Source organism: Eretmochelys imbricata, chromosome 10, assembly GCF_965152235.1.
Source record: "Eretmochelys imbricata isolate rEreImb1 chromosome 10, rEreImb1.hap1, whole genome shotgun sequence".
NCBI lineage: Eukaryota > Metazoa > Chordata > Testudines > Cheloniidae > Eretmochelys > Eretmochelys imbricata.
In genome coordinates, this window is record NC_135581.1 from 47,816,393 (window position 1) to 47,840,572 (window position 24,180).

The 24,180-nt window shown below is 53.2% G+C and overlaps 3 protein-coding genes across 3 annotated transcripts in view; all 3 read left to right on the forward strand.

The window, feature by feature from the left end:
- The first annotated feature begins 837 nt into the window (after positions 1 to 837).
- On the forward strand, positions 838 to 3,759 carry LOC144271245 (zona pellucida sperm-binding protein 3-like). The gene is made up of 9 exons (XM_077828460.1): positions 838 to 1,245; positions 1,959 to 2,077; positions 2,160 to 2,263; positions 2,339 to 2,516; positions 2,594 to 2,714; positions 2,815 to 2,906; positions 2,995 to 3,140; positions 3,278 to 3,414; positions 3,736 to 3,759. Exons 1-9 carry the CDS (start codon positions 838 to 840, stop codon positions 3,757 to 3,759), a joined length of 1,329 nt encoding a protein of 442 aa, XP_077684586.1.
- Positions 3,760 to 13,406: 9,647 nt separating this feature from the next.
- COMMD4 (COMM domain containing 4) lies at positions 13,407 to 23,701 on the forward strand. The gene is given in 9 exon segments (XM_077829283.1): positions 13,407 to 13,519; positions 15,167 to 15,238; positions 15,901 to 15,966; positions 17,880 to 17,919; positions 19,851 to 19,970; positions 20,525 to 20,605; positions 22,100 to 22,147; positions 22,150 to 22,266; positions 22,542 to 23,701. Coding segments are annotated over 9 exon segments (588 nt in total). The 5' UTR covers positions 13,407 to 13,516; the 3' UTR covers positions 22,583 to 23,701.
- NEIL1 (nei like DNA glycosylase 1) overlaps positions 22,159 to 24,180 on the forward strand; it is a 28,413-nt gene continuing 26,391 nt past the window's right edge. The window contains exon 1 of the mRNA XM_077829282.1: positions 22,159 to 22,266. The gene's annotated coding sequence lies outside the window, so the exon portion shown is untranslated. The remainder of the gene's footprint in view (positions 22,267 to 24,180) is intronic.

The following is a 24,180-nucleotide window of genomic DNA, read 5'->3' on the forward strand; positions in this document are numbered from 1 at the left end:
TGAAGAAGAACTTCCTTTTATTTGTTTTAAACCTGCTGCCCATTAATTTCATTTGGTGGCCCCTAGTTCTTATATTATGGGAACAAGTAAATAACACTTCCTTATTTACTTTCTCCACACCACTCATGATTTTATATACCTCTATCATATCCCCCCTTAGTTTCCTCTTTTCCAAGCTGAAAAGTCCTAGCCTCTTTGATCTCTCCTCCTATGGGACCTGTTCCAAACCCCTAATCATTTTAGTTGCCCTTTTCTGAACCTTTTCTAATGCCAGTATTCAGAGTAGCAGCCGTGTTAGTCTGTATTCGCAAAAAGAAAAGGAGGACTTGTGGCACCTTAGAGACTAACCAATTTATTTGAGCACAAGTACTCTTTTTCTCAATGCAGGTATATCTTTTTTGAGCTGAGGGGACCACATCTCAAAACCACTGTAATAACTTAGATGCTGCTGAGTGAATTTAGGTGCCTACAGATTTGGCTGTGTGATTTGTGGATCACAGTGAAGCCAAACCCAGGATTTACAGGCCTCCATTGGGGATTGAGGGGCCTAGGTCCCTTTGTGGTGGAGCCCACCCTTAGCCTTCCATTGAACGAAACAGGGCAGGAATTTCCCAAACTGCAGCTGATGTACTGACCAACAGGTGGAGCTGATTCCCATTGGCCCTCCTATTTCCTTGCGCCAGGGTGTGGGCAGTGAGTGTAATTGGGCCCCACCTGCCTGCAAATTAGTGGAGGGTGTTAATTACCTGGGGCAGCTCTGAGCTGGCTTTAGGTGCAGGGTATAAAGCCCCAGAGCAACACTGTCCCTTCATACTGGGTTTGCTGCAAGCAGGCAGGATGGGGTATAGCAGCAGCTTAGGCTTTGCTCTTCTGTGCTGGGTGGTCAGTAGGGTGACCTGTTATGACCCCTGGGATTTCTCTAGGAGTAACTCTGCCATCTGGAGACCCACCCCCAGGGCTGAGCCCCCTCGCAGAAATGCCCATGTGCCCTCTCTTGCCCAGCCCTACCCCTGGGCTAAAGTTTCCCAGCCTGGGGCTGTGTCCCTGCTGCAGCCTGTCATGCTGCAGTGTGAGGAGGCTCAGATGGTGATCACTGTGCACAGGGATCTGTTTGGGACAGGGCGACTGATCAAAGCTGCTGACCTGAGCCTTGGCCCAGCTGCCTGCCGGTACACGTCCCTTAATGCTGCAGAGAACACAGTGATCTTTGTAGCTGGGCTCCATGAATGTGGCAGCACCTTGCAGGTAAGGATTCATGCAAGCCAGGAGCCCCTATTGATCCCTAGCATCACTGCCCTTGTCTTGTCTGATGGGGTTAAAAATGCAGGAGGGGAGGGAACGGTGGGTGGACTCTTGTTCCTGTCATTGACCAGCTCCCTGTTTTTTCCTGGGTGCTTCTTCCTAGCCTCCAATTTCATGCACTAGTCAAAGAATTCTGCCCTGCTCTGTTCCTGGAGCAGGCTCATAAGTGGAGCCTGAATAGGGTGCTCTTGTGGCTCAGACAGACTTTACTTCTACACACCCCTGTCCAAAGACTGTCTGGAAGCTCTACAGACAGGACCACTGAACTGAATACGGTGATTGGTATTTGCTGGAGCTCTACATAGGATGTAGGGGAGAGGGGGATAGACACCTGTCTTCCTGAAACACTGGTTAAAACTCACCTGAATGCAGTTAACAGGTTATATCTGGGGTAGGGGTGGGGGGAGGCTACTGTTTGACTCTTGCATAATGTGCACAGAGAAAACTAGTGAGTAGTTGTACAAAATGGCAGTACTCTGGATCTAGTATTCTGATGGCTGCTCCAGCAAACTGAGCTCTGAAGTTCCCAGTTGATTGCTTGTTGGAAAACTTGAGCTCTCTTCTATCTGGCTGAGGCTTGTTCTTAGGCTCTTCTGAATGACTTAACAAATGCTCTGTGTACTACTGTTAACCCTTCCGTGTCTGCTCCTTCCCAGATGACCCCAGACTCCCTGGTTTACAGCACAAGCCTGAACTATAACCCCACCCCTGCCAGCAACCCAGTGATCCTGAGAACCAATCCAGCTGTGATTCCTATTGGGTGTCACTACCCCAGGTGAGTGTCTGAGGTGCTCAGATCCCTCCCTCCCATTTGGTCCCTGATCTTGCTCAGTTATTGAGATTTCCTCCTCTCCCAGGAAGAACAATGTGAGCAGTAAAGCCATCAAGCCAACATGGGTTCCCTTCAGCTCCACCCTGTCTGCTGAGGAGAGGCTGGATTTCTCCCTGCACTTGATGAATGGTAGGTGGGAGAAGCCTCCAGGGGAGCCCTGCCTGCCTGCCTGTCTGTCCTGCTCACTGTGAACTTGCCTTGCAGATGACTGGAGTGCTGAGAGACCCTCCAATGGATTCCAGCTGGGGGAGGTCATGCATATCCAAGCTGATGTCAGCACTGGGAACCATGTGGCTCTGAGGCTCTTTGTGGATAGCTGTGTGGCCACCCTGAGCCCAGACAGGGACTCCTCTCCCCGCTATGCTGTCATTGACTTCAATGGGTAAGAGGTGGCAGCCTTTTCTAGACTAAAACAAGACCGATCAGGGACTCTTACTGACCCTTGGTTCTTGTGTGTAGGTGCCTGGTGGATGGGAGATCAGATGACACCACCTCAGCCTTCATATCCCCCAGGCCCAGGCAGGACACGCTGCAGTTCACGGTGGATGTGTTCAGGTTTGCAGGAGATGCCAGGAACTTGGTGAGAGCCCACATTTCTGCTCCAAGTCGACTTCCCCAGGCTAAGCAGCTGTTAGTGTCCCCTGGGATGGTCCTAACCCCTCTTCCCACTTCCCTTACAGATCTACATCACCTGTCATCTGAAAGTCACTGCAGCTGAGCAAGCCCCAGATCCCTTGAACAAGGCTTGTTCCTTCAACAAAGCAGGCAACATGTGAGTAGCCTAGAACCCCATCAGGGGAGTGACAGGCAGCCTAGAACAGAACTCTTCACTGTCGATGACTGTTCCTGTTCTGTTCCAGCTGGTCTCCAGTGGAAGGCACCAGAGACATCTGCAGGTGCTGTGAGACTGGGAACTGTGGATTGCTTGCAAGACAGTCCAGGAGAGCAAAGCATTTGAATAGATGGCCAGGAGAGCATTTCCAAAGAGATGTGGTATCCAGACGTGGTAAGTTCTATTTCAGCCACTCCACCTGGAAAGATGTCTGGCTTGCTCAAACTGACTGGTCTTTGGTGCTCTCATCCCAAAGTGAGACTAACTAACCAACTTAATGGGTTCTTGCTTATGCCTCTTCCCCCATACAGGTCCTCTTTCCAAGAGGGAAGCTGATGTTGTAGTAGGACCCCTATTCATCATGGATGCCTATAAAGGATCCAGGGATAATCTAGCAGATCCAGTGGAAGTGGGAAAGGCAGCCTCCAACAGGAGATGGCATCAGAGGGTATCTATTTTCTAGCTTATAAGTGTGTGTTTTGGCTGGCTGTCTTGGTCTGTCATAACTGCAGCGCTGGGTTGAAGCCCCCATTGGTGGTCTGAGAAGCAGAGGTTGATCAGGGATTTACAACAGAGGTGCCTGCATTGTCGTGCAGGCTAAAACTCCAGTTGAGTATGGATAACAGCAGCGTTAGCTCAATGGAGCACACAGAATGCTTCCAAACTGCTGCACTCTGTGAATTGGCCAAGTCATCTTGGTGGACTTGACAGGGTGATGGAGGTAGATAAATTCCTTGTCCTGATTTCTAACTACCTGTATCTCTCTCAGGGGCAGGAGAGAAGGCTTGGCTGAGGCTAACCATGGTGGCTGTGTAGGTTTTTACCTACTTGTAGGAGGCCTCCTCCATATCAAAAAGCCACAGTTTCATTGCAGGAGCTGTTGTGTGAGCTGTACCTTCTGTATAATGACAAATAAAATCCACTGTTGTGTGAGCCTGGCCTGTAATGACTCTGTAACAGGGGCAGCCCTTCAGCGCAATGGGCACACAAAGGAAATTATAGGGAGGAAGAGGAGGCTCTGAATGGGTGCGGGTGACTGTCACCTTATTTGTTTTGTCAAGGGACAATTCTGTTTAGATATTAAATGAGCCTCCTCCTGCAGCCCCATCACTTTAGAAAAAACAGGGAGGGGTGTAGATATGTCCCCATGTAGAACATGAGATGGGATGAGATTTAGTTTGTATCTGGTAAAGTTGGGAGTGGGGGCAAAAGAGGTGTAAAATGGCATGTGCTGATACCATAACCCCCCTTCCTTTATAGCAAACAATCCCCCTTCTGCCCCCCCCCGCGCCCCCAAGGTGCAATTCAGAGTTCTACAAATTGGGTGTTCTCCCTCTCCCAGCCACCAGTTCTCTGCATGAAATAGCTTTCAAGGCTGGTTGACTTTGGCAAGGTAGCTTTACAAAGCCCTCTATCCCAGTGCTACTCAAAGTGGCAGTCCATGGACCAGTGCTGGTCCACGAGCCATTGGCTGCCGGACTGTGTGCACCTTTTGTGGGGGGAGGAAATTGCCAGTCCCCCACAACAGATAGCTTGAGAAGCACTGCTCTAGGCTACATCTAGGGGCACAAGAGTCTCTCAACAGCTTAGCTGAATGGTGGTTGCTTTAGTTTGCAGCAATGGCCAAAGTCCTGCCCAGTGCCCCTTATGGGCTATTGGTTGACCTGACCCTGTGGAGGGTCACAGAGGAAGTGCCTCAGTGCTGGCAAGAGAAAGCTGGTGTTCTGAGGCCCAAGCCAGCACCTGAACCCCTCCTTTCAGGGGGTTTTAGAGACAGCTAGTTTTGCCTTTCTGAGGTCTGTATCTGCTGCCTCATCCATTCCTGTGGCAGAGATCCAGCCTCCCCTACCCATACAGTTTCAACCCTCCCATCGCTTCCTGATATACCTAACATACATCTAGGCCCTTCACCTGTTTCTTCCTCAACTGAGAGCTCCCAGCTACTGACTCCCTTCCCTGCAGGATGATTCATTTCCACCTCCAAGAACACAACTGAATTTATCTCTAGGGCAGCTGTGTGAGGCAGAGAAGCCTCCCTCTCTCTGGTTTACACAGGGGGAATAGAGCATCCCCAAGGTTTAGGTGAAACTGAGGTGCCAGCACCACAAATCCTTGTTTAGCGATTTGTCCCACAGGAAATCTGGCTGAGATGGCATAGATCCCTTTCCCTGGGCCTTAGTTCATTGTCCTCAGCACAGAACCATAATCTGTCCTGGAATTCCTCCAGCATCGCTCATCCTGGGGCAGGGTGGAGGGAATTATTCATAACAATGGGGGTTGAAGAGGGAAGCAGCAAACCCAGAGTCAATGGGGGGGGAGGGTCTCTACTGAATGCCTGCTCCAGTCCATCACAGCTAGGCTGTGAAGAGCGTTGGTGGCTAGGCTGTGGTCTTTGATCAACAGCTGGAATTATAAGGCCTGTATGAGGAGCTTAAGCAAGTTAGCATAAGTGTGGTGAAGTAGGCTAGTGACCTTTTGCATAGATAAATGACCTAATTGTCACTCTTTTAGATTTTGGGGAACTAAACATCTTTACCTAAGAGTAGGAGATGGAACTTAACAGACAGTGACCACAGGGAACGCTGCAGGAACATGGATGTACTCACCATAAACCAGTTCAGGCATGGAGTGGCAGGTTTGAGAATGAGCTAATTGGTGTTAAGATGTATAGCTATTTTAGCCTATAGAATAAGTGCACCCTAATATTATGTGGCTGAGGAAATTAGATTTGGGCATGGAAGGTTGGGTATTAGCATGAACATTCATGATATTGCTCAGGCCCTGTACAAAAGGCAAACCACCCTGTGGAATTAGTCTTTCTTATTCTGTTATTTCTTCCTCTTCCTTTAGCTTTTAGATTTCATAGCTGTCTATTAACTTAGCTACTCAGCATTTGATTCTTCAACTCTATTCACCTTCATTGAGGAAGCTGGACCATAGGGCTCACTTGGCATGCCAGAAGCGAGGCTGGTCCTTTATCTCTTACCACCAGGTACCCCAGGAAGGGCGTGAGTGTCCTAATCTAGGAGCGTGGTAAGGAATGATACCACAGGTTCCCCCGGTGCTGTACTGCATGGTCTGGAGTTTTTGTAGCCTTTTCATTAACTTTAATAAAAGTCTCCAAGGCTGTTTTTGTTCTCCAGTGTGAGTGTCCTTGCCAAATGCCCTGCGGGTCTGTACAAGACACTGAACTCACTACATCTGTGTCGCCTGATTCCAGGACAAGAACCTTATCTTCTGGTCAGATTGATGGGGGAGCCTATATTATACTAACCTCTACAATCAGGCAACAAGTTCAACCCTGGCTTTCCTCTTCCAGCAGCCGTAGACCCTGCGCTGCTGGTGGGGTTGAGCGCGGCAGCTGCTACCCCAGCTTTGGCCTGTCTTACTCTGGGACCTTTTCTTGTAGGCACAAACTCCAGCCAGTCCCTGCCCAAGCTGTCAAGTGACACTGCCATCCTTGCAGAGTAAATGAAGAGCACTGAGCAGACTGAGGTGGCTGCTGCCTGCCTGAGGGGGATGTTCCTGCTAGTGAATGGGCGAGGAAGGAGGTGACCCCTTTAGCTGTATTCCAGACTCTCCCACGAGAAACTCCTCCCTGGGGTGGGCTGGAGCGGGGGTGACCCCTGTATTGCCTGGATGCTGCTGTGAATGCTGTTAATGAGCAAGGGGGCCAGGAGGTCAGACCCCTGGGCACTTTGGAAAACACCTTTATTCCCCTTCAGGAGCCTCCCTGGGAGAGGCAGGGTATGTGGCAGGGAGCTGCATTTCAGAGTGGGGCTTTGTTTCCCAGGAGCCCCATGTTGCTACTCTTGGGGGTGTATGTGTGGAAATCCTTGTGTGGTGCTGCCAGGGAACTAGCTGCCGCAGGATGAAGGTGAGGTCAGCAGCACCCCATGTGTTCCTGTTCCGCCCCGGAGCTGCGGACTCAGCCCTGCTGCTGTCTGTTCCTTGTCACAGGGGAAGGTAGGAGTCCCCCAAACCTGCTGGCCTTCATGGATTTGCAATCTGAAGGTGTCAGCTTAAATCTGCCTCTAGCTCTCCCTTGAAATCTCCCTGAGAGCCTCTTCCTAGGAGACACTCGACCGCCTCTCCCACCTAGTGTGCTCACGAATACCCTGGAGACCACAGTCCCAGCTCAGCTGGGATAACTGTCCAGCCCCATTGCCCATCAGAGCCCCACCGCTCAGGGGGTGGAAGCAGGGACTCCACAGGTCCCGGGCTCAGTCCCCTCCCCAAGCCCCTGGTCCTGGCTGAATGGATTTGGAAGAGGAGTTAACAGGGGAGGGTCCCTCATTTTCCACCCTGATTCCAGTAACTGACATCCCATGGTAAGCCATTTCCAGGAGCCAGGCACGAGTTAATGCTCGCAGGCTAGAGTGGCAAGATCCTGTGCATGGCTCTGCTGCTTGGAGGGCATGGCTGAGCCCACCTGCTTGGAACAGCTGGTGCCTAGCTGGTGGTGTCTGTGGTCCAAAGGCCAACTCCAGCCTCCCACAGTGAGAGTTTGGGCTGGATTTTGGTGCAGCTGGGTGTCCTTTGTCCTACAAAAGGAAACCTGGGTGGTCCTGGACCTACAGGCTCACTCAGTGCTTGTTCCTCTAGCACAGGGTGCAGGGAGAGAAGAACAGGCCCCTCCCTTCAACTACCCTTCCAGCGCTGCTCTGTGCCCAGTGGCCTTTGGCTAATTACAATAGTGAACAGGTGTGGCCAAACTTTCAAGACTCAGAACTGAGGTGGGCGCCAGGAATGTAAGAATGGGCCTGGGGAGTTTTCTGGGGAAGGGTGGCCCATGGAATGTTTTTTCTGCTGCCTCTTGTTCCCTGCCCAGCTCACTCCCTCAGGACAGCTCTGGCAGACACTGGTTCCAGAGCAGAGGTGCCCTTTCTCCAAGGGGCTGTGCTGGGCAGGGGGTCCCCTCCCATCCCTGCCCTGCCTTGGGCAAGTCATTTAGGCCCAGATCCTCAAAGATATTCAGACTCTCAACTTCCATTGAATTTAAATCAAGGGAAAGGAGGAGTCAAGTACCTTTGAGGATCTGGGCTTTAGTCTCTCTGCCTCAGTTCCCCTTCTGTGGTATGCACTTCCCTCCCTCCCAGGAATGTTGTGAGGACAAATACATTAAGAGCATGAGGTGCTCACAGCCTATGCAGCTGGGGGCCGTAGCTGTACCTTAGCTAGCAGGGTTAACAGGCTAGTGGACATCCAGTTGCTCAGTCATTGACCTCCCTTTCAGAGTAGCCCTGGGCAGAAGGCAAGGTAGAGTGTTTGCTTTGCAGCAGGGAATAGAAGCCTAAGAAACAGATCTGAAGGCCTCTGCTGCCCCCTGTTGGCAGCAGAGAATTATAGTGTTGCCACGTGATGCACCTTTCTGACGTGGTGCCTGGCTTTTACTGTGTGATTGTTTGTCACACTGGAAGTGGTAAGAGCTCCTTGACTCTCAGGGGTGGCTCTTTTATCTGCTCCCTCCCTCCCTGATTCCTCCATCAGGGGTTTACATTGAGTTTATTATAGTTTTGCTGCCATGGCCCTTCCTAGACTCTAGTACCTGGAGCCGCTAATCTCTGCTCTACTGGGAAGGAAGCAGAGAGAGGGGGGGGACAGGGAACCAGAGAAGGGGAGAAGAAGGAACCAAAATAAGGGAAAGGAGCAGGGATTTGTTTCTCCCCTTTTACTCCTAATGGTGCTAAATCTAACATGGCTTTTACTTACTTTGCATCAGAACCATAGCACAGTTCCCAGAACAGGCATGGAGAGGTAACATGAGCCTGGCGTTGAACGGTAACTAGAGCATTGGAGTAGGCCTCAGAAGATCTGGATCCTGCTCCTGGCTTAGAGTTGCCAACTTTCTAATTGCAAAAAAACTGAACAGCCCTGCCCCTTCTCTGAGGCCCGGCTCACTCCATCTCCTTTCCTCCATCACTCACTCTCCTCCAGCCTGACACTCACTCATTCATTTTCACCAGAATGGGGCAGGGGGTTGGGGGTGAGGGCTTGGGGGTGGGCTCTGGGATGGGGCCTGGAATGAGGGGTTTGGGGTGCAGGAGGCGGCTCTGGGCTGAGGCAGGGAGTTGGGGTGCAGGAGGGGGTGATGGGCATGGGCTCCCGATGGCGCTTACCTCGGCAGCTCCTGGGAAGTGGCTGACATCTCTCTGCTAGGCCTAGGGGTGGCCACAGGGGCTCTGCGTGTTGTACTTAAAGTATTGCACAGAATCTTTTCAGGGGGGATAAGGCAAACTGCCACATTTATATATTACACTCATGTACTCACATGCGCACACACACACAAGCACATTCCGTCTTATTGTTACCAACTAGTTCCTCCCCTTAAGTTCACTGGCCAGGCGCGTTAGATGCGGGAGGGGTGGAGTCGGGCTTCTGTCAATCCGGATCAATGGTCTGATGTTGACAAGACATCCTGGGGTCCTCTGCAGGATACCTCGCATTTATAGCAGTTCCCCTCTCATGCAAATCTATACCAGATTCAAAATCTGTGTCAGTTGGTCATCTGTGGTGCTTCCTTCTGGGTGTTGTTTTCATGCTGCCACATTTATTTTCAAAGGGGGTGTTTTCAAAAGAAGGTGCTTGCTTTTAACTCCCAAGGCCGTCAATATGTCTGATCTTCTTTAATGAGACCGCTTGACAAGTTCTATTGTTCTTGAGTCTGGTTTCCATCCTCTTTCCAACTGTTGCAGCTGTCTGGAGGTGCTTGCCTTCCACGCCTTACTCATTCGCACCTCATTCATTCAACAGGGCAATTGATTAAAAGTGAGGGGAGATCTTATTCTACACCTAGCAAAAAGACATTTTTCTTCTACCTTTATTGTTAGGGGCTATAACATTATACCAAGGTTCAATACAAAGTTTCTATATAAGAATTTAATACAAAGTTCCCATATCAAGGGACTTGACACAAAGTTGAATGAAAACAGAGGTCACACGTGGATAGACTTAATACAAGGTTATATGAAGAGGCATAATACAAAGTCATATGAAAATGATACACAATTATGCAAAGATGCTTAATGCAGAGATTTATCTACAGGCGCACTGCCCCCATCTGCAGAGGCTACCCCCACAGCTCCCATTGGCTGCAGTTCCCGCAGAATCCCCATAGCTGCTCCTCCACCTAGGAGACGGAGGGACATGCTGGCCGCTTCCCGGGAGCTGGGTGGGAAGCCTGCCAACCTTGTGCCAACTGGACTTTTAATGGCCTGGTCAGTGGTGCTTACTGGAACCACTAGGGTCCCTTTTTGACCAGGTGTTCCAGTCAAAAACCGGTCACCTGGCAACCCTATCCTGGCTCAGCCACACACCTGCTGTGTGATCTTGAGCAAGTTACTACCTCTCTCTCTGTCTCAGTTTTCCTTCCCAGCCTGGCTCTGTCATGCCTAGTTAGATTGTGAACTGTTCAGGGTATTTTCCACGGAATGCATCCGATGAAGTGAGCTGTAGCTCACAAAAGCTTATGCTCAAATAAATTGATTAGTCTCTAAGGTGCCACAAGTCCTCCTTTTCTTTTTGTTCAGGATAGGGATTTCATGTATGCACAGCACCAAGTACCATGAGGCCCTGATTTCAGCTGGAGCCTCTAGATGCGACTGTAATCATAGGCAGCAAGTTATATGGGCCCATGGTGCCCGTGCTCCACCAATATTTAGGAATGTGAGCCCGGCTCCACCAATGTTTGGGCTTACCGTGCTTTGGGGGGCCCCACGCTTCGGGGGGATGCAGGGTCCAGAGTGGTCTGGAGGGTTAGCGGGGCGGCTGGCAGCAGCAAGCAACCCAGCCCCAGCCCACCCTGCTCTGCCCACCAGCTCCTGGCGTCGCTCGGGGGAGGGACGGAAGCTGGAAAGAGGTGGAGCAGGAGCTTGGGGGAAGGGGTGGAATGGGGGCAGAGCACGGGCAGGCTGGGACCAGGTCGCTTGCTGCTGCTGGCACCAGGCCCCCCACTAACCCTCCAGGCCACTCTGGACCCCCTGTCCCCTGAAACACGGGGCCCCCCAAAGTGCAGGCCCTGGGGTGGTTGCCCTGGTCTGTCCTATGGACAGGACAGCTCTATCTGGACCCCTCATCCCCCCAAAGCGTGTGGCCCCCCCACAGTGCAGGGCCTGGGGCGGTTGCCCTGGGGATGGCTCTGCTTGGACTTGTTCTGGGCACCACCAAAAATTATACACACCTGGCACCCATAACTGTAATATAAATTATAATAGGCATATTAAATGCAGCTGCACAAAAGATTAATGTTTAGGTCCTATATAAACATTGGCTTTTAACAAAAACCCTACTGTCTGATAAATTGAACACAATAGCTGTTTAAAAGCATGCCAGTTTTCTCTGCTAGCATGCAACCCTCTGATGTTATCTCGGGTGAGTCACTTAAACTCGCTGACCCTTGGTTTCCCCATTTGCTGTGAAAGAATGTGTGAGATCAGGATGAAGACAAGGTTCTGTCCCAGACACTTTACAGGCTAAATACCCAGATGAAGGGTGGGGCAAAGGATGCAGCAAAAACAGGCAATGGAGCAGTGACATTAGCTCAGGCCTTGTCAGCCCCAAGATTAGTGTTTCAATATTTTTATGGCCATTTTGCTCCATGTGCTTTGAACAAGAGCTCTGGGCCCAAGGGTAGAGAGATCTCCTAGGAGACTGTTTTTAAGGTAGAGAGGCGAGAGGTGGGTTCATGTGGGAGAGGAAATACTACCACTGAAATCCTATTGAAGCCAATGGGGGTTTTGCTATTGCCTTCTCCAGGGCCAGGATTTCACGCTACAAGGTTCAGCTTGCAACATTCTCCCATCATTTTGGGGGAGTGTGTGTGGGAGGGGGGCTAGTCACCCAAGCAAAAGAGGCAGGGAAGTTGGTGCGTAACCCACTGGATGTACCTGGCACCTGCATAGCCCTCCCCAGCTCCTCTGGGCAAGATGTGGTGCTGGCAGGGAGCTGGTGCTCCTCCCTCATCCTCCTACCCTTCAGTATGCCCAGGCTGGTTCATTCTCATGTGCAGCCAGAGAGGGAACGATCTTTCCATTGACCTAAATCCTGGGTGTGTGCGAAACGCTATACCCTAAGCCAGGCCCCTCAGTGGCCTCCTTCCTTTTAGACCCAGCTTCACCTCCCTCTGCAGAGCTGCTCTTAACTCCCTACAGCTGTGGGACACTGTCTGCACCAGGAACACACAAAGGGGACCAGTGTCCCAGTGCAGCATGGGGAGATTCCTGGCCAGTTACTGAGCGAAAGGGAGCTGGAGAGGGGAAAGGTGTGCGGAGCTGGAGGCTGGAAAGCCAATAGGTGGCCAGGGAGATAGGAAAAGGCTGTGATCAGGAGCCAGCCCACAGCCAAAGCCAGGCTGACCTGACCCTCCTCTGCCCATCTAAGCTATTAGCCCTTCCTGAAGTCATTGATGCCCTCTCACCCCGTCCCCAATCCCTCCTGCATTCCCCACAGCAATGTTAAGGAAAGCATCAAGCTGTTCTGAAAGTGACTGCATCTTAGTAATAACACAGAACCACTCTATCCCCTAAAGCTCCCCCACCCCCCGCCCCCGGCAGTGTGTCATAGGCACATTTTTGGAAGAGCTCGGACCAAACCTGCTCTGGATTCAGATCAAAATCTGAACTCCCCCCGAGACTGGACACGTTTGGATTTAGGGTTCCAGTCTGGCCCATCAGAGAGAGAAACCCAAGCAATGACATTTGGATCAGAACTTCCCTAGAATTTGGGGGAGGGGTGGAGTTGGGCTCCCATTCTTTGGCCTTTGTGACAATTACCCAATAAAACTGATCATTCACTGCTTTAACTTAGCGACAAAGTAGGGTGCTGGATTTGACTCAGCTCACTTTATCATCTGTCTCACTCATGACAATTGGTGCTTTGCCTTAAAGCCCCAACTCATGGAGTCATGAGATTATGTGAGAATCTCAGGTTCCATTTAAACCCCCCCCACCATTTTCCAGCACCCAGCATTGTATAGAAAAAACTTCAAAACGTAAGACCTGAAGCCTCAAAAACCAGACACCAAAGGAAAAGAACCCCTAACGGTCGTAGCAGTCTTTTAAAAACTCATGGTTTTTTTGGATGCAGTGTTGTTCCAGCTGTGTTGGTCCCAGGATGTTAGAGAGACAAGGTGGGGGAGGTGATATCTTTTATGGGATCAGCTTCTGTTGGTGAGAGAGACAAGCCTACACAGCCTGGCCCGAAGAAGAGCTCTGTGTGGCTCGGAAGCTCCTTTCTCCCACCAACAGAAGCTGGCCCCATAACAGACATCCCCTCCCACACCCCTTGTCTCAGGGGACTTGGTAACCCCCAAGCCTGGCAGCAGAGAAGAGCTGCCAGGGGCTGAGGCTCAGTCTGTGCAATAAGTCAGCAGGCTCCACGGCTGACGTGTCACTAAATCTGCGGTCAGCTGACTCGGCTCAGCGAGCTGCTGACAGGCTGCGGCGCAGGGAAGTCTGTGGTCAGCTGACTGCGCTCCGAGATCAGCTGATGGCTTCCAGCCCTGGCGTGGGTGAGGGGTCCCGTGCCCGGCGTTGCAGAGACAGCAGGAAACCATGGTGAGCGCAGGCGCTGTGCATGGCTGGCTGGGGGGTGTTAGGCCTTTGCTGGGATTTGGGGGCCGGGGGCGATGCAGAGCTGAGTTCCTGGGGCAGCAGGGACTCTGGGTGCTACAACGGGAGCCACGCCTGGGGGCTCCCCGTTACTAGCCCAGTCCTTGGGGTTCGCCAGGCCAGTGTCACGAGCTTCCTAACATGTGCATCAGGGAAGGGGGAGAGCTGGGGGGAGAAGGGATTTGGGGTTAAACATTGTGAAGGGTCTGGCTTAAAAACTGCTTCCTCCCTCCGGTGACCTGAGATCAGAGGGGTCCCAGGAAGGAGCTGGAGCAAATAGAAAGCGCTGCCCCTTTGCACAGTGGGTAATTGGCCTGGGGAACCCACAGTGGCAGCCGGTGAATGGAATGACACCCCTTTGAGTTCTAATACCTCTCCTAGTTAAATGTGCTCGGGATAAATGAATCTCCTGCTTCAGGGTGCAGGCCAGTAGCCTGCAGGGGTCAGGAAGGAAACGCTGCCTTCCCTGCCTCACTCCCACCACCCAGAGTACTGCCCTGCAGGATGGGGCAAGTGACAACTCCTTGTAATGCATCTTTCCTCTGAAGCAGCCAGCACTGGCCAGGGCTGGGGGCAGGATGCCGGGTCTGATGGGCTGTTGCTGTAGCAGCACCTGTGTTTCCAAAGCAGGGAGTACTAAAGGCTTCAGCACTGGATGTGCAGGGGAATGAGTGGGAGGATCATTTCAGGATCATTTCAGAGCCACGTTAATGTTAAACACTGGGGGGATCAGCCATCCTGCTTCCCTCAACCTAGCCGTTTGTCCCCTGCTCTGAGCAGCTTATGCCAGGTTCTGTAGCCTGTGGACCTGTATACGTGACCTGCCAGGGACTTGTCCCCTTGCACTCACTGCCTAACTGCAGCGGGTATAAAGCAGCTGCTCCAGGATGCAGGCTCATGGTCTGTACCAGCATTTGCTGGGTTAAACTGCTGAAGCTGCGGCCTAACTGGCAGCTATTAGGAATGGAAGAGGTTTAGGAACAGGAAGGGGCCATCTGCCCTGTCCCACCTTCACCCCACCCCTTCATCAGACTGATCCCTCTGGGCATACCCCAGCCCTCTCCAACTCTTTCCTTCTCTGGGGATGAGTCTGTCTCCTTCAGACTCTGGGCCCAGTTCAGCCCTGGGGGAAGCCCTTTGAATTCAGGGCAGTTGCATCCCCTCATGCCAGGGCTGAGCTTGACCAGCTGAGTCTGGTTGTTCTCCCCAGGAGCTTGCTCCAAAAGCTAATGGCCTCCGTGCACGGAGCCGCTGCGCCTGAGTTCGCAGGGGCGTTATACAGTGGGGACCCAGGGCCTGAGTAGGAGAGTTATTTGTACAGCTCTGGATCGACCCAGCTGTTGTCCGACTCTGCAGCAGGCTCAGTCAGAGCAGAGACTGGAGATGAGGGCAGCCAAGTACCCAGAGAGGAGAGAAATCTGGGGGGCGGCTCTTCTGGTACAATGGAGACAGGGCAGCGATAACGGTGGGAAATGAGGGTTCCCCTGCTCTGGCAAGAAGAGCAGGGCTGCCCTGCAAAGGACTCTCTGCCGCTGTCGTCCCCTGGCCCAAAGACCACCTGGGTCCTAATTGCCCCCGATCTTCTCCTTCCAGAGGTTCCGGTTCTGTGGAGACTTGGACTGTCCTGACTGGGTCCTCGCCGAAATCAGCACCTTGGCCAAAATAGTTAAGTGGAAACTTTCTCTTTCTCTGTCTTCTGGATCTTATCCGGTGCCCAGCACCCTGGGATCTGAGCACTTTTTGCTCTTAAACCCCCGCAGAGACAGTATCGGGTGCTGTGAAACCAGACAGTCAGCATGGAGCCTTGACCGTCGAGAGGGGTACGATGGCCTTGGGGAGCAATGGGAATATCTGAGTGATGCATCCCGATCTGAGCTCTGGGACTCGGGATGTCTGATGAAGGGGGAGAGCTCAGGTCCCTGAGCGACCGGCGTGAACTCTGCACCTGTCCCTGGTTGAGAGGGCGTCTCTAAGAGAGCGGGGAGAGGCTCGGGAAGTATGTAGAACAGGCTTTGATTGAGGGCTCGAGCAATACACTCAGTGCACTACAAGAGCTGGCTGGGGCTTTAGCCTGAATGTTGCATCCAATGCTCAGGGAGTCTCTTTGTGGAATCCAAACCATGGTGTGCCCCAAAGTGGCAAGAAGCGAGTGGTTTATAAACAACCCAAACCAGTGGCTGTTTGGCTGGGGCAGGGCAAGGTTGAAATGGGTCCCCCTGATGTGGTGTAAAGCGTGTGTTTTGAGGGGAGCTCAGACTCCTGCCAGATAGAGCCCGCCAGGCCCAGCACTGTGGTGGGGTTTTATTTTCTTGCTCTCTCCTTTCCAGTCCTCGGTGAAGCTGAAGCTCATCTGTGGCCAGGTGCTCAAGGACCTGCAGGGCGAGGGGATTGATGTAAGTGAAGGGCGTTCTTCTCCCACGTTCAGCCTAGCTGAGCCGGGATCCAGCGATTGCAGAGACTCAAGTCTCCCCTCCCCCTGGCTGGGTGGCGTGGGCCATGTCGAGCTGGCCAGCCTTAGGGCAGGCAGTGCAGTGGAGTGGGTGGGGTATCAGAGTGGGAGTCAGGACACCTGGGTTCTATTCCCAGCTCTGCCACTGATCTTGGGCACGGTGCCTAAAGCCTGTGTCCCTATCTGTAAAAGAAGGCCAGTGATACTCCCCCATCGGGGAGATCTGCTGGTGGAAAGGGCCATACGGCTGCTAAATACTTACTAGTAAATATTAGTGTCTGTTGCTCTAAGGGTCCTGTGTGGTCTGCTTCACCTCATCCACCCATTGGCCCTGCCATCGCTAGGAGAAAGGCCGGCGGTTGACAACACGGATTCCCTTGAAGTCCTGCAGCAAAGGGGTTTGGCCACTAGGGGACATGGGCTGAGCCATTTGTAACACCCATCGCATACAGCAGCTGACCCACTATTTGGATTATGGAGGTTCCCTGTAGGACATGCCTGGAGCACTAGCAGCCAGTGGGAATGGCCTCTCCTGCACCCCACATTGTGAAGGCAGCTTGGTCTAGTGGGAGGCAGGAACCCAGGAGTCCTAGTCCCCGATAAGCCACGTGCCATGTGGCCTTGGGCAGGTTACTTAGGCTAAATCCAGTAGCTTCTGGTAATTTGGGTTCCCCCTTGAGACACTTCGGCCCCATTACTCAGAAGTGCTGAGCCCCCACCACTCCTATTGACTCCAACTGCACCCAAAACCAGAGGCCCCTTATGGAATTGTTGGCCTTAGCCTGGCTCTACTTGCCCCATGGGGGATCTGCTAAGAGGGCTCAAAAAACAGGAGGACTTGTGGCACCTTAGAGACTAACAAATTTATTAGAGCATAAGTTTTCGTGGGCTACAGCCCACTTCATCGGATGCACCAAATGGAACATAGAGTAAGATATATATATAGAGAGAGAGAGATAAGTTGGAAGTTACCATACAAACTGTGAGAGGCTAATTAGTTAAGATGAGCTATTATCAGCAGGAGAAAAAAACTTTTGTAGTGATAATCAAGATGGCCCATTTAGACAGTTGACAAGAAGGTGTGAGGATACTTAACATGGGGAAATAGATTCAATATGTGTAATGACCCAGCCACTCCCAGTCTCTATTCAAACCCAAGTTAATGGTATCTAGTTTGCATATTAATTCAAGCTCAGCAGTTTCTCGTTGGAGTCTGTTTTTGAAGCTTTTCTGTTGCAAAATTGCCACCCTTAAATCTTTTACTGAGTGGCCAGAGAGGTTGAAGTGATCTTCTACTGGATTTTGAATGTTATGATTCCTCATGTCAGATTTGTGTCCATTTATTCTTTTGCGTAGAGACTGTCCAGTTTGGCCAATGTACATGGCAGAGGGGCATTGCTGGCACATGATGGCATATATCACATTGGTAGATGTGCAGGTGAACAAGCCCCTGATGGCGTGGCTGATGTGATTAGGTCCTGTGATGGTGTCCCCTGAATAAATATGTGGACAGAGTTGGCATCGGGCTTTGTTGCAAGGATAGGTTCCTGGGTTAGTGTTTTTGTTGTATGGTGTGTGGTTGCTGGTGAGTATTTGCTTCAGGTTGGGGGGCTGTCTGTAAGCGAGGACTGGTCTGTCTCCCAAGATCTGTGAGAGTGAGGGATCAGCTTATGCTCTAATAAATTTGTTAGTCTCTAAGGTGCCACAAGTCCTCCTTTTTGCGGATACAGACTAACACGGCTGCTACTCTGAAACCTGTCATTCAGAGGGCTCTGTGATCATTCTGCACCGTGCTGTGTGCCCCGGGAACAGAGTGCCCTGGGGCTGATGGACCTGCGTGTTGCTCTTCTCTTGCAGTATGAAAAGATCCTGAAGCTAACGTCGGATGCCAAGTTTGGTGAGTGTCGTTCCTTTTCAGAGCAGTTGGGTGCCCGTAACCTGGGCTCCTCTAGTGCTGTCCGTGAGGCCGTCACGGTGGATTTGGCTCTTTGCCTCACCCGCCTTCCAGGGAGCTTTGCTGGCTTCATTACTAGAACTGACGTTCCTCTGTCTGTGCTTACGGCAGGAAGGCTGCGGAAAACCGGTGGCTTTGGGATGCTAGGCCAGGCTTTGGCTGACTCTTACCTCCCCCCCGGCCCATTCTACACCCCAGTGCCCTGGCCTGAGGACATTTTACCTGCAGTGTTTATGGGCGCCGGGCTCGGCTTTGTTAGCAACATTGTCTGAAAAGCGTCGCTGGCTGGGGTCACGAGTGGAGAGGCACGTCCTGAAGCAGTGAAGGCCTGAAGAGTTAATGCTCAGCCATTGGAAACCAACGGCACCCTCTGCTTGTGAGCAAGCACAGGAGCCCTGCTAATCTCCCAGGGTCCTTGCCCCTGTTCTGTTTGGGGGAGACGCTGCTAATCGGCAGCCTGACGAGTTTCCCCTTCTCACTCCAAACGCTGCCCTGGCTTTATATTTTTGGGTGGTTCTGGGCCCTTGCGTTGGGGGATAACACCATTTTCCTGAGCGTGTGGAAGAGCCCTGGGCCTGATGGTTGTGGTGATCACAGTAGCAATCAAAACTTCCCAGGCACTGCCCGAACAGCCCCCATCCCTGCCCTGCAGAACTTGCTGTCTTAGTGTGGCAATGCAGAGGGGAGGGGATGGGTCCCAGGAACTCAGCCTGGTCGGCGCAACAAAGAGAAGGTTAAGGGGTGATGTGATGGAAACCTGTAAGTACCTACATGGGGAACAAACAGCTGATAATTGGCTCTTCAGTCCAGCAGACAAACGTCTAACATGAGCCAATGGCTGGAGGTTGAAGCTAGACCAATTCAGACTGGAAATAAGGTGTTTTTAACAGGGTCGTTAACCGTTGGAACAACTGCCCAAGTGCTCTCAATCACTGGTGATTTCTAAATCCAGATCTGCTCTGGTTCAAACAGGCATTAATTCAGGGATGCCCAATGGGCTGTGTTACACAGATCAGACTGGACGATCGAGGCCAGATGGGACCATGATGTAAGCTGTGAAATGTCTGTTTTGGTTTTTATGAATGAGCTGACCCCAGCTGAGTTGCCGTGCTGTGGCTTGGCCCTTACTGCCACTTGGGCCTGATGGTTGTGCAGTGTTAACCTTAGGCTTTGGCTGTATGAATGGTTAGTTTCAGCAAACCAGGGTGTAAACCGGCCACATGCTAGGTGACCGGGTGAACCCTGCTCCACACCCCGAGTTCCGCAGTGCGCCTGGGATCCACCCTGCTTGGAAACAGGAGTAGGTGAAAGTGCCCTAGGGAGCTGTTAGTCTGCAGCAGCAGGGTCCACAGACAGTGCGCAGCTGGCTAGGGCAGGGCAGCTTTACACCCCTGCTTGCCACGAGCTAAGTGTTCGCTTAGACAGGCCCTTACTCCTCTGGCCCTTGGCCATTATTAGTATTTGGATCCCTAGCATCAGTTGATTCTAGTTAGACTTAACTCCTGCCTGTCCCAGGCTTGTTTAAATCCTAATCTGTTTTGAGCCCTGCTGGTTGCATTGACTCCCCCCTCCCTCCCACATACATATCAGTCCACTGCCCATTGCTGCTTCTCACCCAGGTTGGTGACAATGAGTCCAGCTCTTTATGCCTGTTTCCCTGCTGCCCCTCGTGGCCCAGTGCGAGGCGGCATCTGTCTGTGCACCCTCTTTAGTCTCTTGCAGACAATGAACTGCAAAGGGCAGGCCACGTCAAGGGCTGTTGGATCCTACGTCAGTGGACACGGACCCTTGCAAGGGTCTATCAAAGCTTCCTCCCTGCGGGGAAGAGCCCTGCTGCCATGCAGAGGCCCAAAGGTTTCTCCTCCTCTCTCCAGAGTCTGGGGATGTGAAGGCCACTATTGCCATGCTCAGCTTCATCCTCTCCAGTGCGGCCAAACACAGCGTAGACAGCGACTCTCTGTCCAGCGAGCTGCAACAGCTGGGGCTGCCCAAAGGTAGGGGAAGTGCCAAGGGATGGGCCTCTTGGAGTAGGCTGCAGCACACTGGGGAGCCCTGGGTTTGGTAGCGGCAGCCTGACCCTCTGGTGCAATGTCAGCCAGAGGAGGGTGCTGGGGAGCAGAGCTGAGTCTGTCCACCCCATGCACCAGGCTGTAACCCTGGATAACTGTGTCCTACCAGCCTTGCTCCAGCCCTGTGTGGAATTCAGTACCTTGGCTCTCGGGGGGAGGAGGCGATTGCTGCTGGGTTGTGTGTCCCCCGCACTCTCCCATCCGTGAGAAGTTAGAACTCGCTGTGTTAACCATCAGGAAGGACTTTGGAGCAGTAGCTGGGCCATCTTCTGATTGAAATGCTCTAGGGTACCATCATCCGCCCGTCATCCCATGTGCGCCCCAGTGTCAGTATCCTGTTAGAGTCCCCCTGCTAAACAGGCCAACTCAGCTGTTCGCAGCCAGGGTCCCTTCTGAGCCTGTTGGAACCGGAGTCGTGTTGTGCAGGGACCGATCTGATGCTCTTTGGTGGGTGATTTCTTGGTCTCTGTGTTTTGTAGAACATGCCACAGGATTGTGCTGGTCCTATGAGGAGAAACAGAGCCCCCTACAGGACAGCCTAAGGGCACGCAGCCTGAGATGTAAGCGTTCCCCCTCTGGCCGTGCAAACCTGACACTGCTCCAGGCCGCGGATGAGAGATGGTCCTTCAGCAGGGGTACAGGCCCTGCTGGTACCCACTGCCTCCACTCCTCCAGCTGTTCTCCTGTGTCCATGGATGGAAGTTCAATAGGACTTTCCCCAGCCATTCTCCTCTGGGACTTCCTGGGGAGAACTTGCTTCTGAGGGCTGCGGGACAGGGTCAGTTTGCTGAGGGTGACTGGGTTTTCAGCAGCAACAGAGGGGATGACCAGGAGCTGGGACCAGAACCCTGTTGTCTGACCCCCTTGGGCTGTGACCTTGTCAGCCCGGTAGGTTAGGAGCTGCCCAGGTTAGTTCACCTCCGGGACAATCCAAGTGCAGCAGGGAGTGGTGCAGGTGATACACTAGGCCAGGGACGGGCAAACATTTTGGCCTGAGGGCCACATCGGGTTTCCAAAATTGTTTGGAGCGCTGTGCCTCCCCAAACAGCCAGGCATGACCTGGTCCTCGCCCCATCTCTGAACCCCCCCTGCTTCTCTCCCCAACGCCCCCCCCCCAGGACTCCTGCCCCATCCAACCCCCCACCCCCCTGTTCCCTGTCCCCTGACGGCCCCCGGACCCGCCACCCCTGACTGCCCCCCCTCCGGGATCCCTGCCCCCATTCAACCCCCCTGTTCCCTGCCCCCTGACCGCCCCACCCCCTATCCACAACCCTGACCACCCCTGGAACTCCCCTGCCTTCTATCTACCCCCCCCCCCCCCCCCCGCTCCTTGCCCCTTTACTATGCTGCCTCGACAGGCAGCCCCGCCACACGGCTGGAGCCAGCCACGCACCGCACAGCACAGAGCACCGGGTCAGGCCACGGCTCTGCAGCTGCGCTGCCCATCAGGAGCTCACAGCCCCGTTGCCCAGAGCATTGCGCCAGCAGCACAGTGAGCTGAGGCTGCAGGGGAAGGGGAACAGCAGGGGAGGGGCTGGGGGCTCCCCTCCTGGGCCAGGGGCTCAGGGGTCGGGCAGGAGGATCCCGCGGGTCAGAGTTTGCCCACCTCTGCACTAGGCGGTGCTCTGCCTTCTGAGCCAGCGCTGAAGCAGCGCCCCAGCAGGGCATTGCAGGACACTGCGTTACCTCTCTCGGCCGCAAAGAGAGACAGAGCTGAGGCGGTGCTAACCGCTTGGACTCATGGGAATCTTTGCAATGAGGGTTGTGGCTGGGATAACACAGCTATCTCGGAGCGCTCCACTCCACTGACCGAAACTCCCTTGTTATTTCAACTGGAGACATTTCCTTCCTGTAATGTCTTACATTGTCGCTGTGGGCTGGTAAGACAGTTGCTGTGTTGCGCACACACCAGAGGTGGCTGCATTTCAGGGGTGGGAGAAGCCGCTTAATGCTCTTGAAAAATGCTTCCCAAATCCATATCGCCGGCTCGTGCATAGAGAGAGTGTTTTACACTGACAGTGCAAACCTGAGACTGGCTCTGCCTCTGTCCTCAGTGAACCGTCTGGACTCTGTGTCCTGGAGGGTGGATCACACACTCAGCTCCAGCAGGTCAACGAGCCCCTCGTGCATCTGAAGTTCACCGTGCGAGACGGGGACCGAGGCAGAACGGAGCCCTTTGCCATGACCATGTCGGCAGAGAAGTTCCGGGTCTTACTGGCAGGTGAGTAGACAGCAGACGGGCAGCTTGGAATCGCTCGCCTCGTCCCTGCCCTGCCAGCTGGTGCTTCCTTTCCTGTGTCCCCTCTGCTCCCCCTACTGGCTGGGGCCGAGATCGGCTGTCTCCTGTCGGGTCATTTCTCTGTTCCTGCTCACAGTGGAGAGGTTATTCTCTGCCCTGCTGTGACCAGTGAATTGGGAACTGGCTGCAGCGTCCCCTGTTGAGATCCAGGTCACTCTGCCCCCATTGGCTGTTTGCATCTCCTCTTCCACTTTCAGAGCTGAGACAGGCCCACGCCATGATGAAAACTCTCAGCTGAGGAGGGCAGCGAGCGTGGAAGGAGCCAGCTGATTGTGCAGCGGCCCATTGGAGAGTCTGGTGGGTGCGGTTCCTCCCCTGGGGAAGCCCCTCGCTGCACACAATCGCAGACACTGCCTGGGCAGAGGTTGGACTGGGCTCTCTCCTCCCTTCTCAGATCCCTGCAGCTGACACTGATGACTGCTCTTCCCACTCTTGCTGGCTGCTGTCTCCCCTGCCCACCTCTCTTGCTGTCTCCTGCCTGCCCCTCCTCCAACCTGCCTACAAGCCCTTGTGCTTCCAGGACCCCCACCCCAGGACCCATCCCCAGAGCAATGGTGGATGGGGACTTGGGGGCTTCTGCATCTGCTAACGAGATCTCCACCTTGAGACCAGCTTCAGCTCGGAGTTCCCATAACAAAGGTGTCCAAACCCTTGGGCCATGCCACCATGTTACACACACACCTCCGGAGAATACCCAGGCCTGCCGGCTGGAGGCTAGTTTAACACTGAAAGACCCTGAAATCCCCTGCCCAGCCCTTTGTTGGTGGCTCTGTTCCTGAACAGCTGCAGGGAGCTGATCTGCCCTTTTGCTTCTGCCTGAATTGTCTCCTGTGGCTACTCCAGGGCAGGCGCGCGGGTTCCCATGTCTCCTCTGGAGACGTAGCGTGCTGCAGCCCACCAAACGCTGCGGCTAGGCCAGCTCCACATCACCTGTTGACTGAACTCCTGCAGCAATCTGGGATGCCTGTGGCTGGGGCAACTCTCCCAGTCGTACATAAGAGGTTGGGAAGTTTCACCAGCTGAAGCAGATGGAGCGTTCTCTAGTCCCTTCTTGCTCCCCCGCATCCCACCCCTGAAAAGCACTTTGCCACTGTTCTTTCCACTTCCTCTAAAGGAGCCTCTTGCCTGTGGGGGGGATAGAAAAGCTGCATTTATCTTTCCTTCTCCACCCCCACCCTCCCCCCTCCGCACCTACCACCTTTTCAAGGGCAGCTCAGTGCATGGAATAAAGGATCAGCAGGAACATGCATCTGTGAATCTCTCCATGCGTTTCCGGTTGGCCTTGGCACATGAAGCCAGTTATATGTAGTTTCCTGTTTTGCCAGCGGGATCCAATAAAGCCACGTGGTTAACAAAGGCAGCGCCCCACAGAAGCGTTTTTAATTTGCACTGCTGCCTCCCTTGTTACCCCTGTGCCCTCATTTCTGAAACCCTCATGAGATGGGGAACAGAGACTTGTCTTTAAATAACTGGAGTAAATCTTAAGTCAGGGATCAGCAACCTTTTGCACGCGGTCAGTCAGGGTAAGCCCCTGGCAGGCCATGACAGTTTGTTTACCTACAGCCCCTGTTGGCCTAGAACGGCGAATCGTGGCCAGTGGGAGCTGCAATCTGCCAAACCTGCGAATGCTGCAGGTAAACAAACCGGCCCGGCCCACCAGGGGTTTACCCTGATGGGCTGCATGCCAAAGGTTGCCGATCCCTGTCTTATCTATTTGAAAGGGAGAGACTGATGCCGCAGGCAAAATTAATCATACTGGCAGGTACTCTGTAACCTATTGCCAGCCCCTGCAGCTCTGTCAATGTCTCTCCATCCCACATACACCCTCCCTGTTCC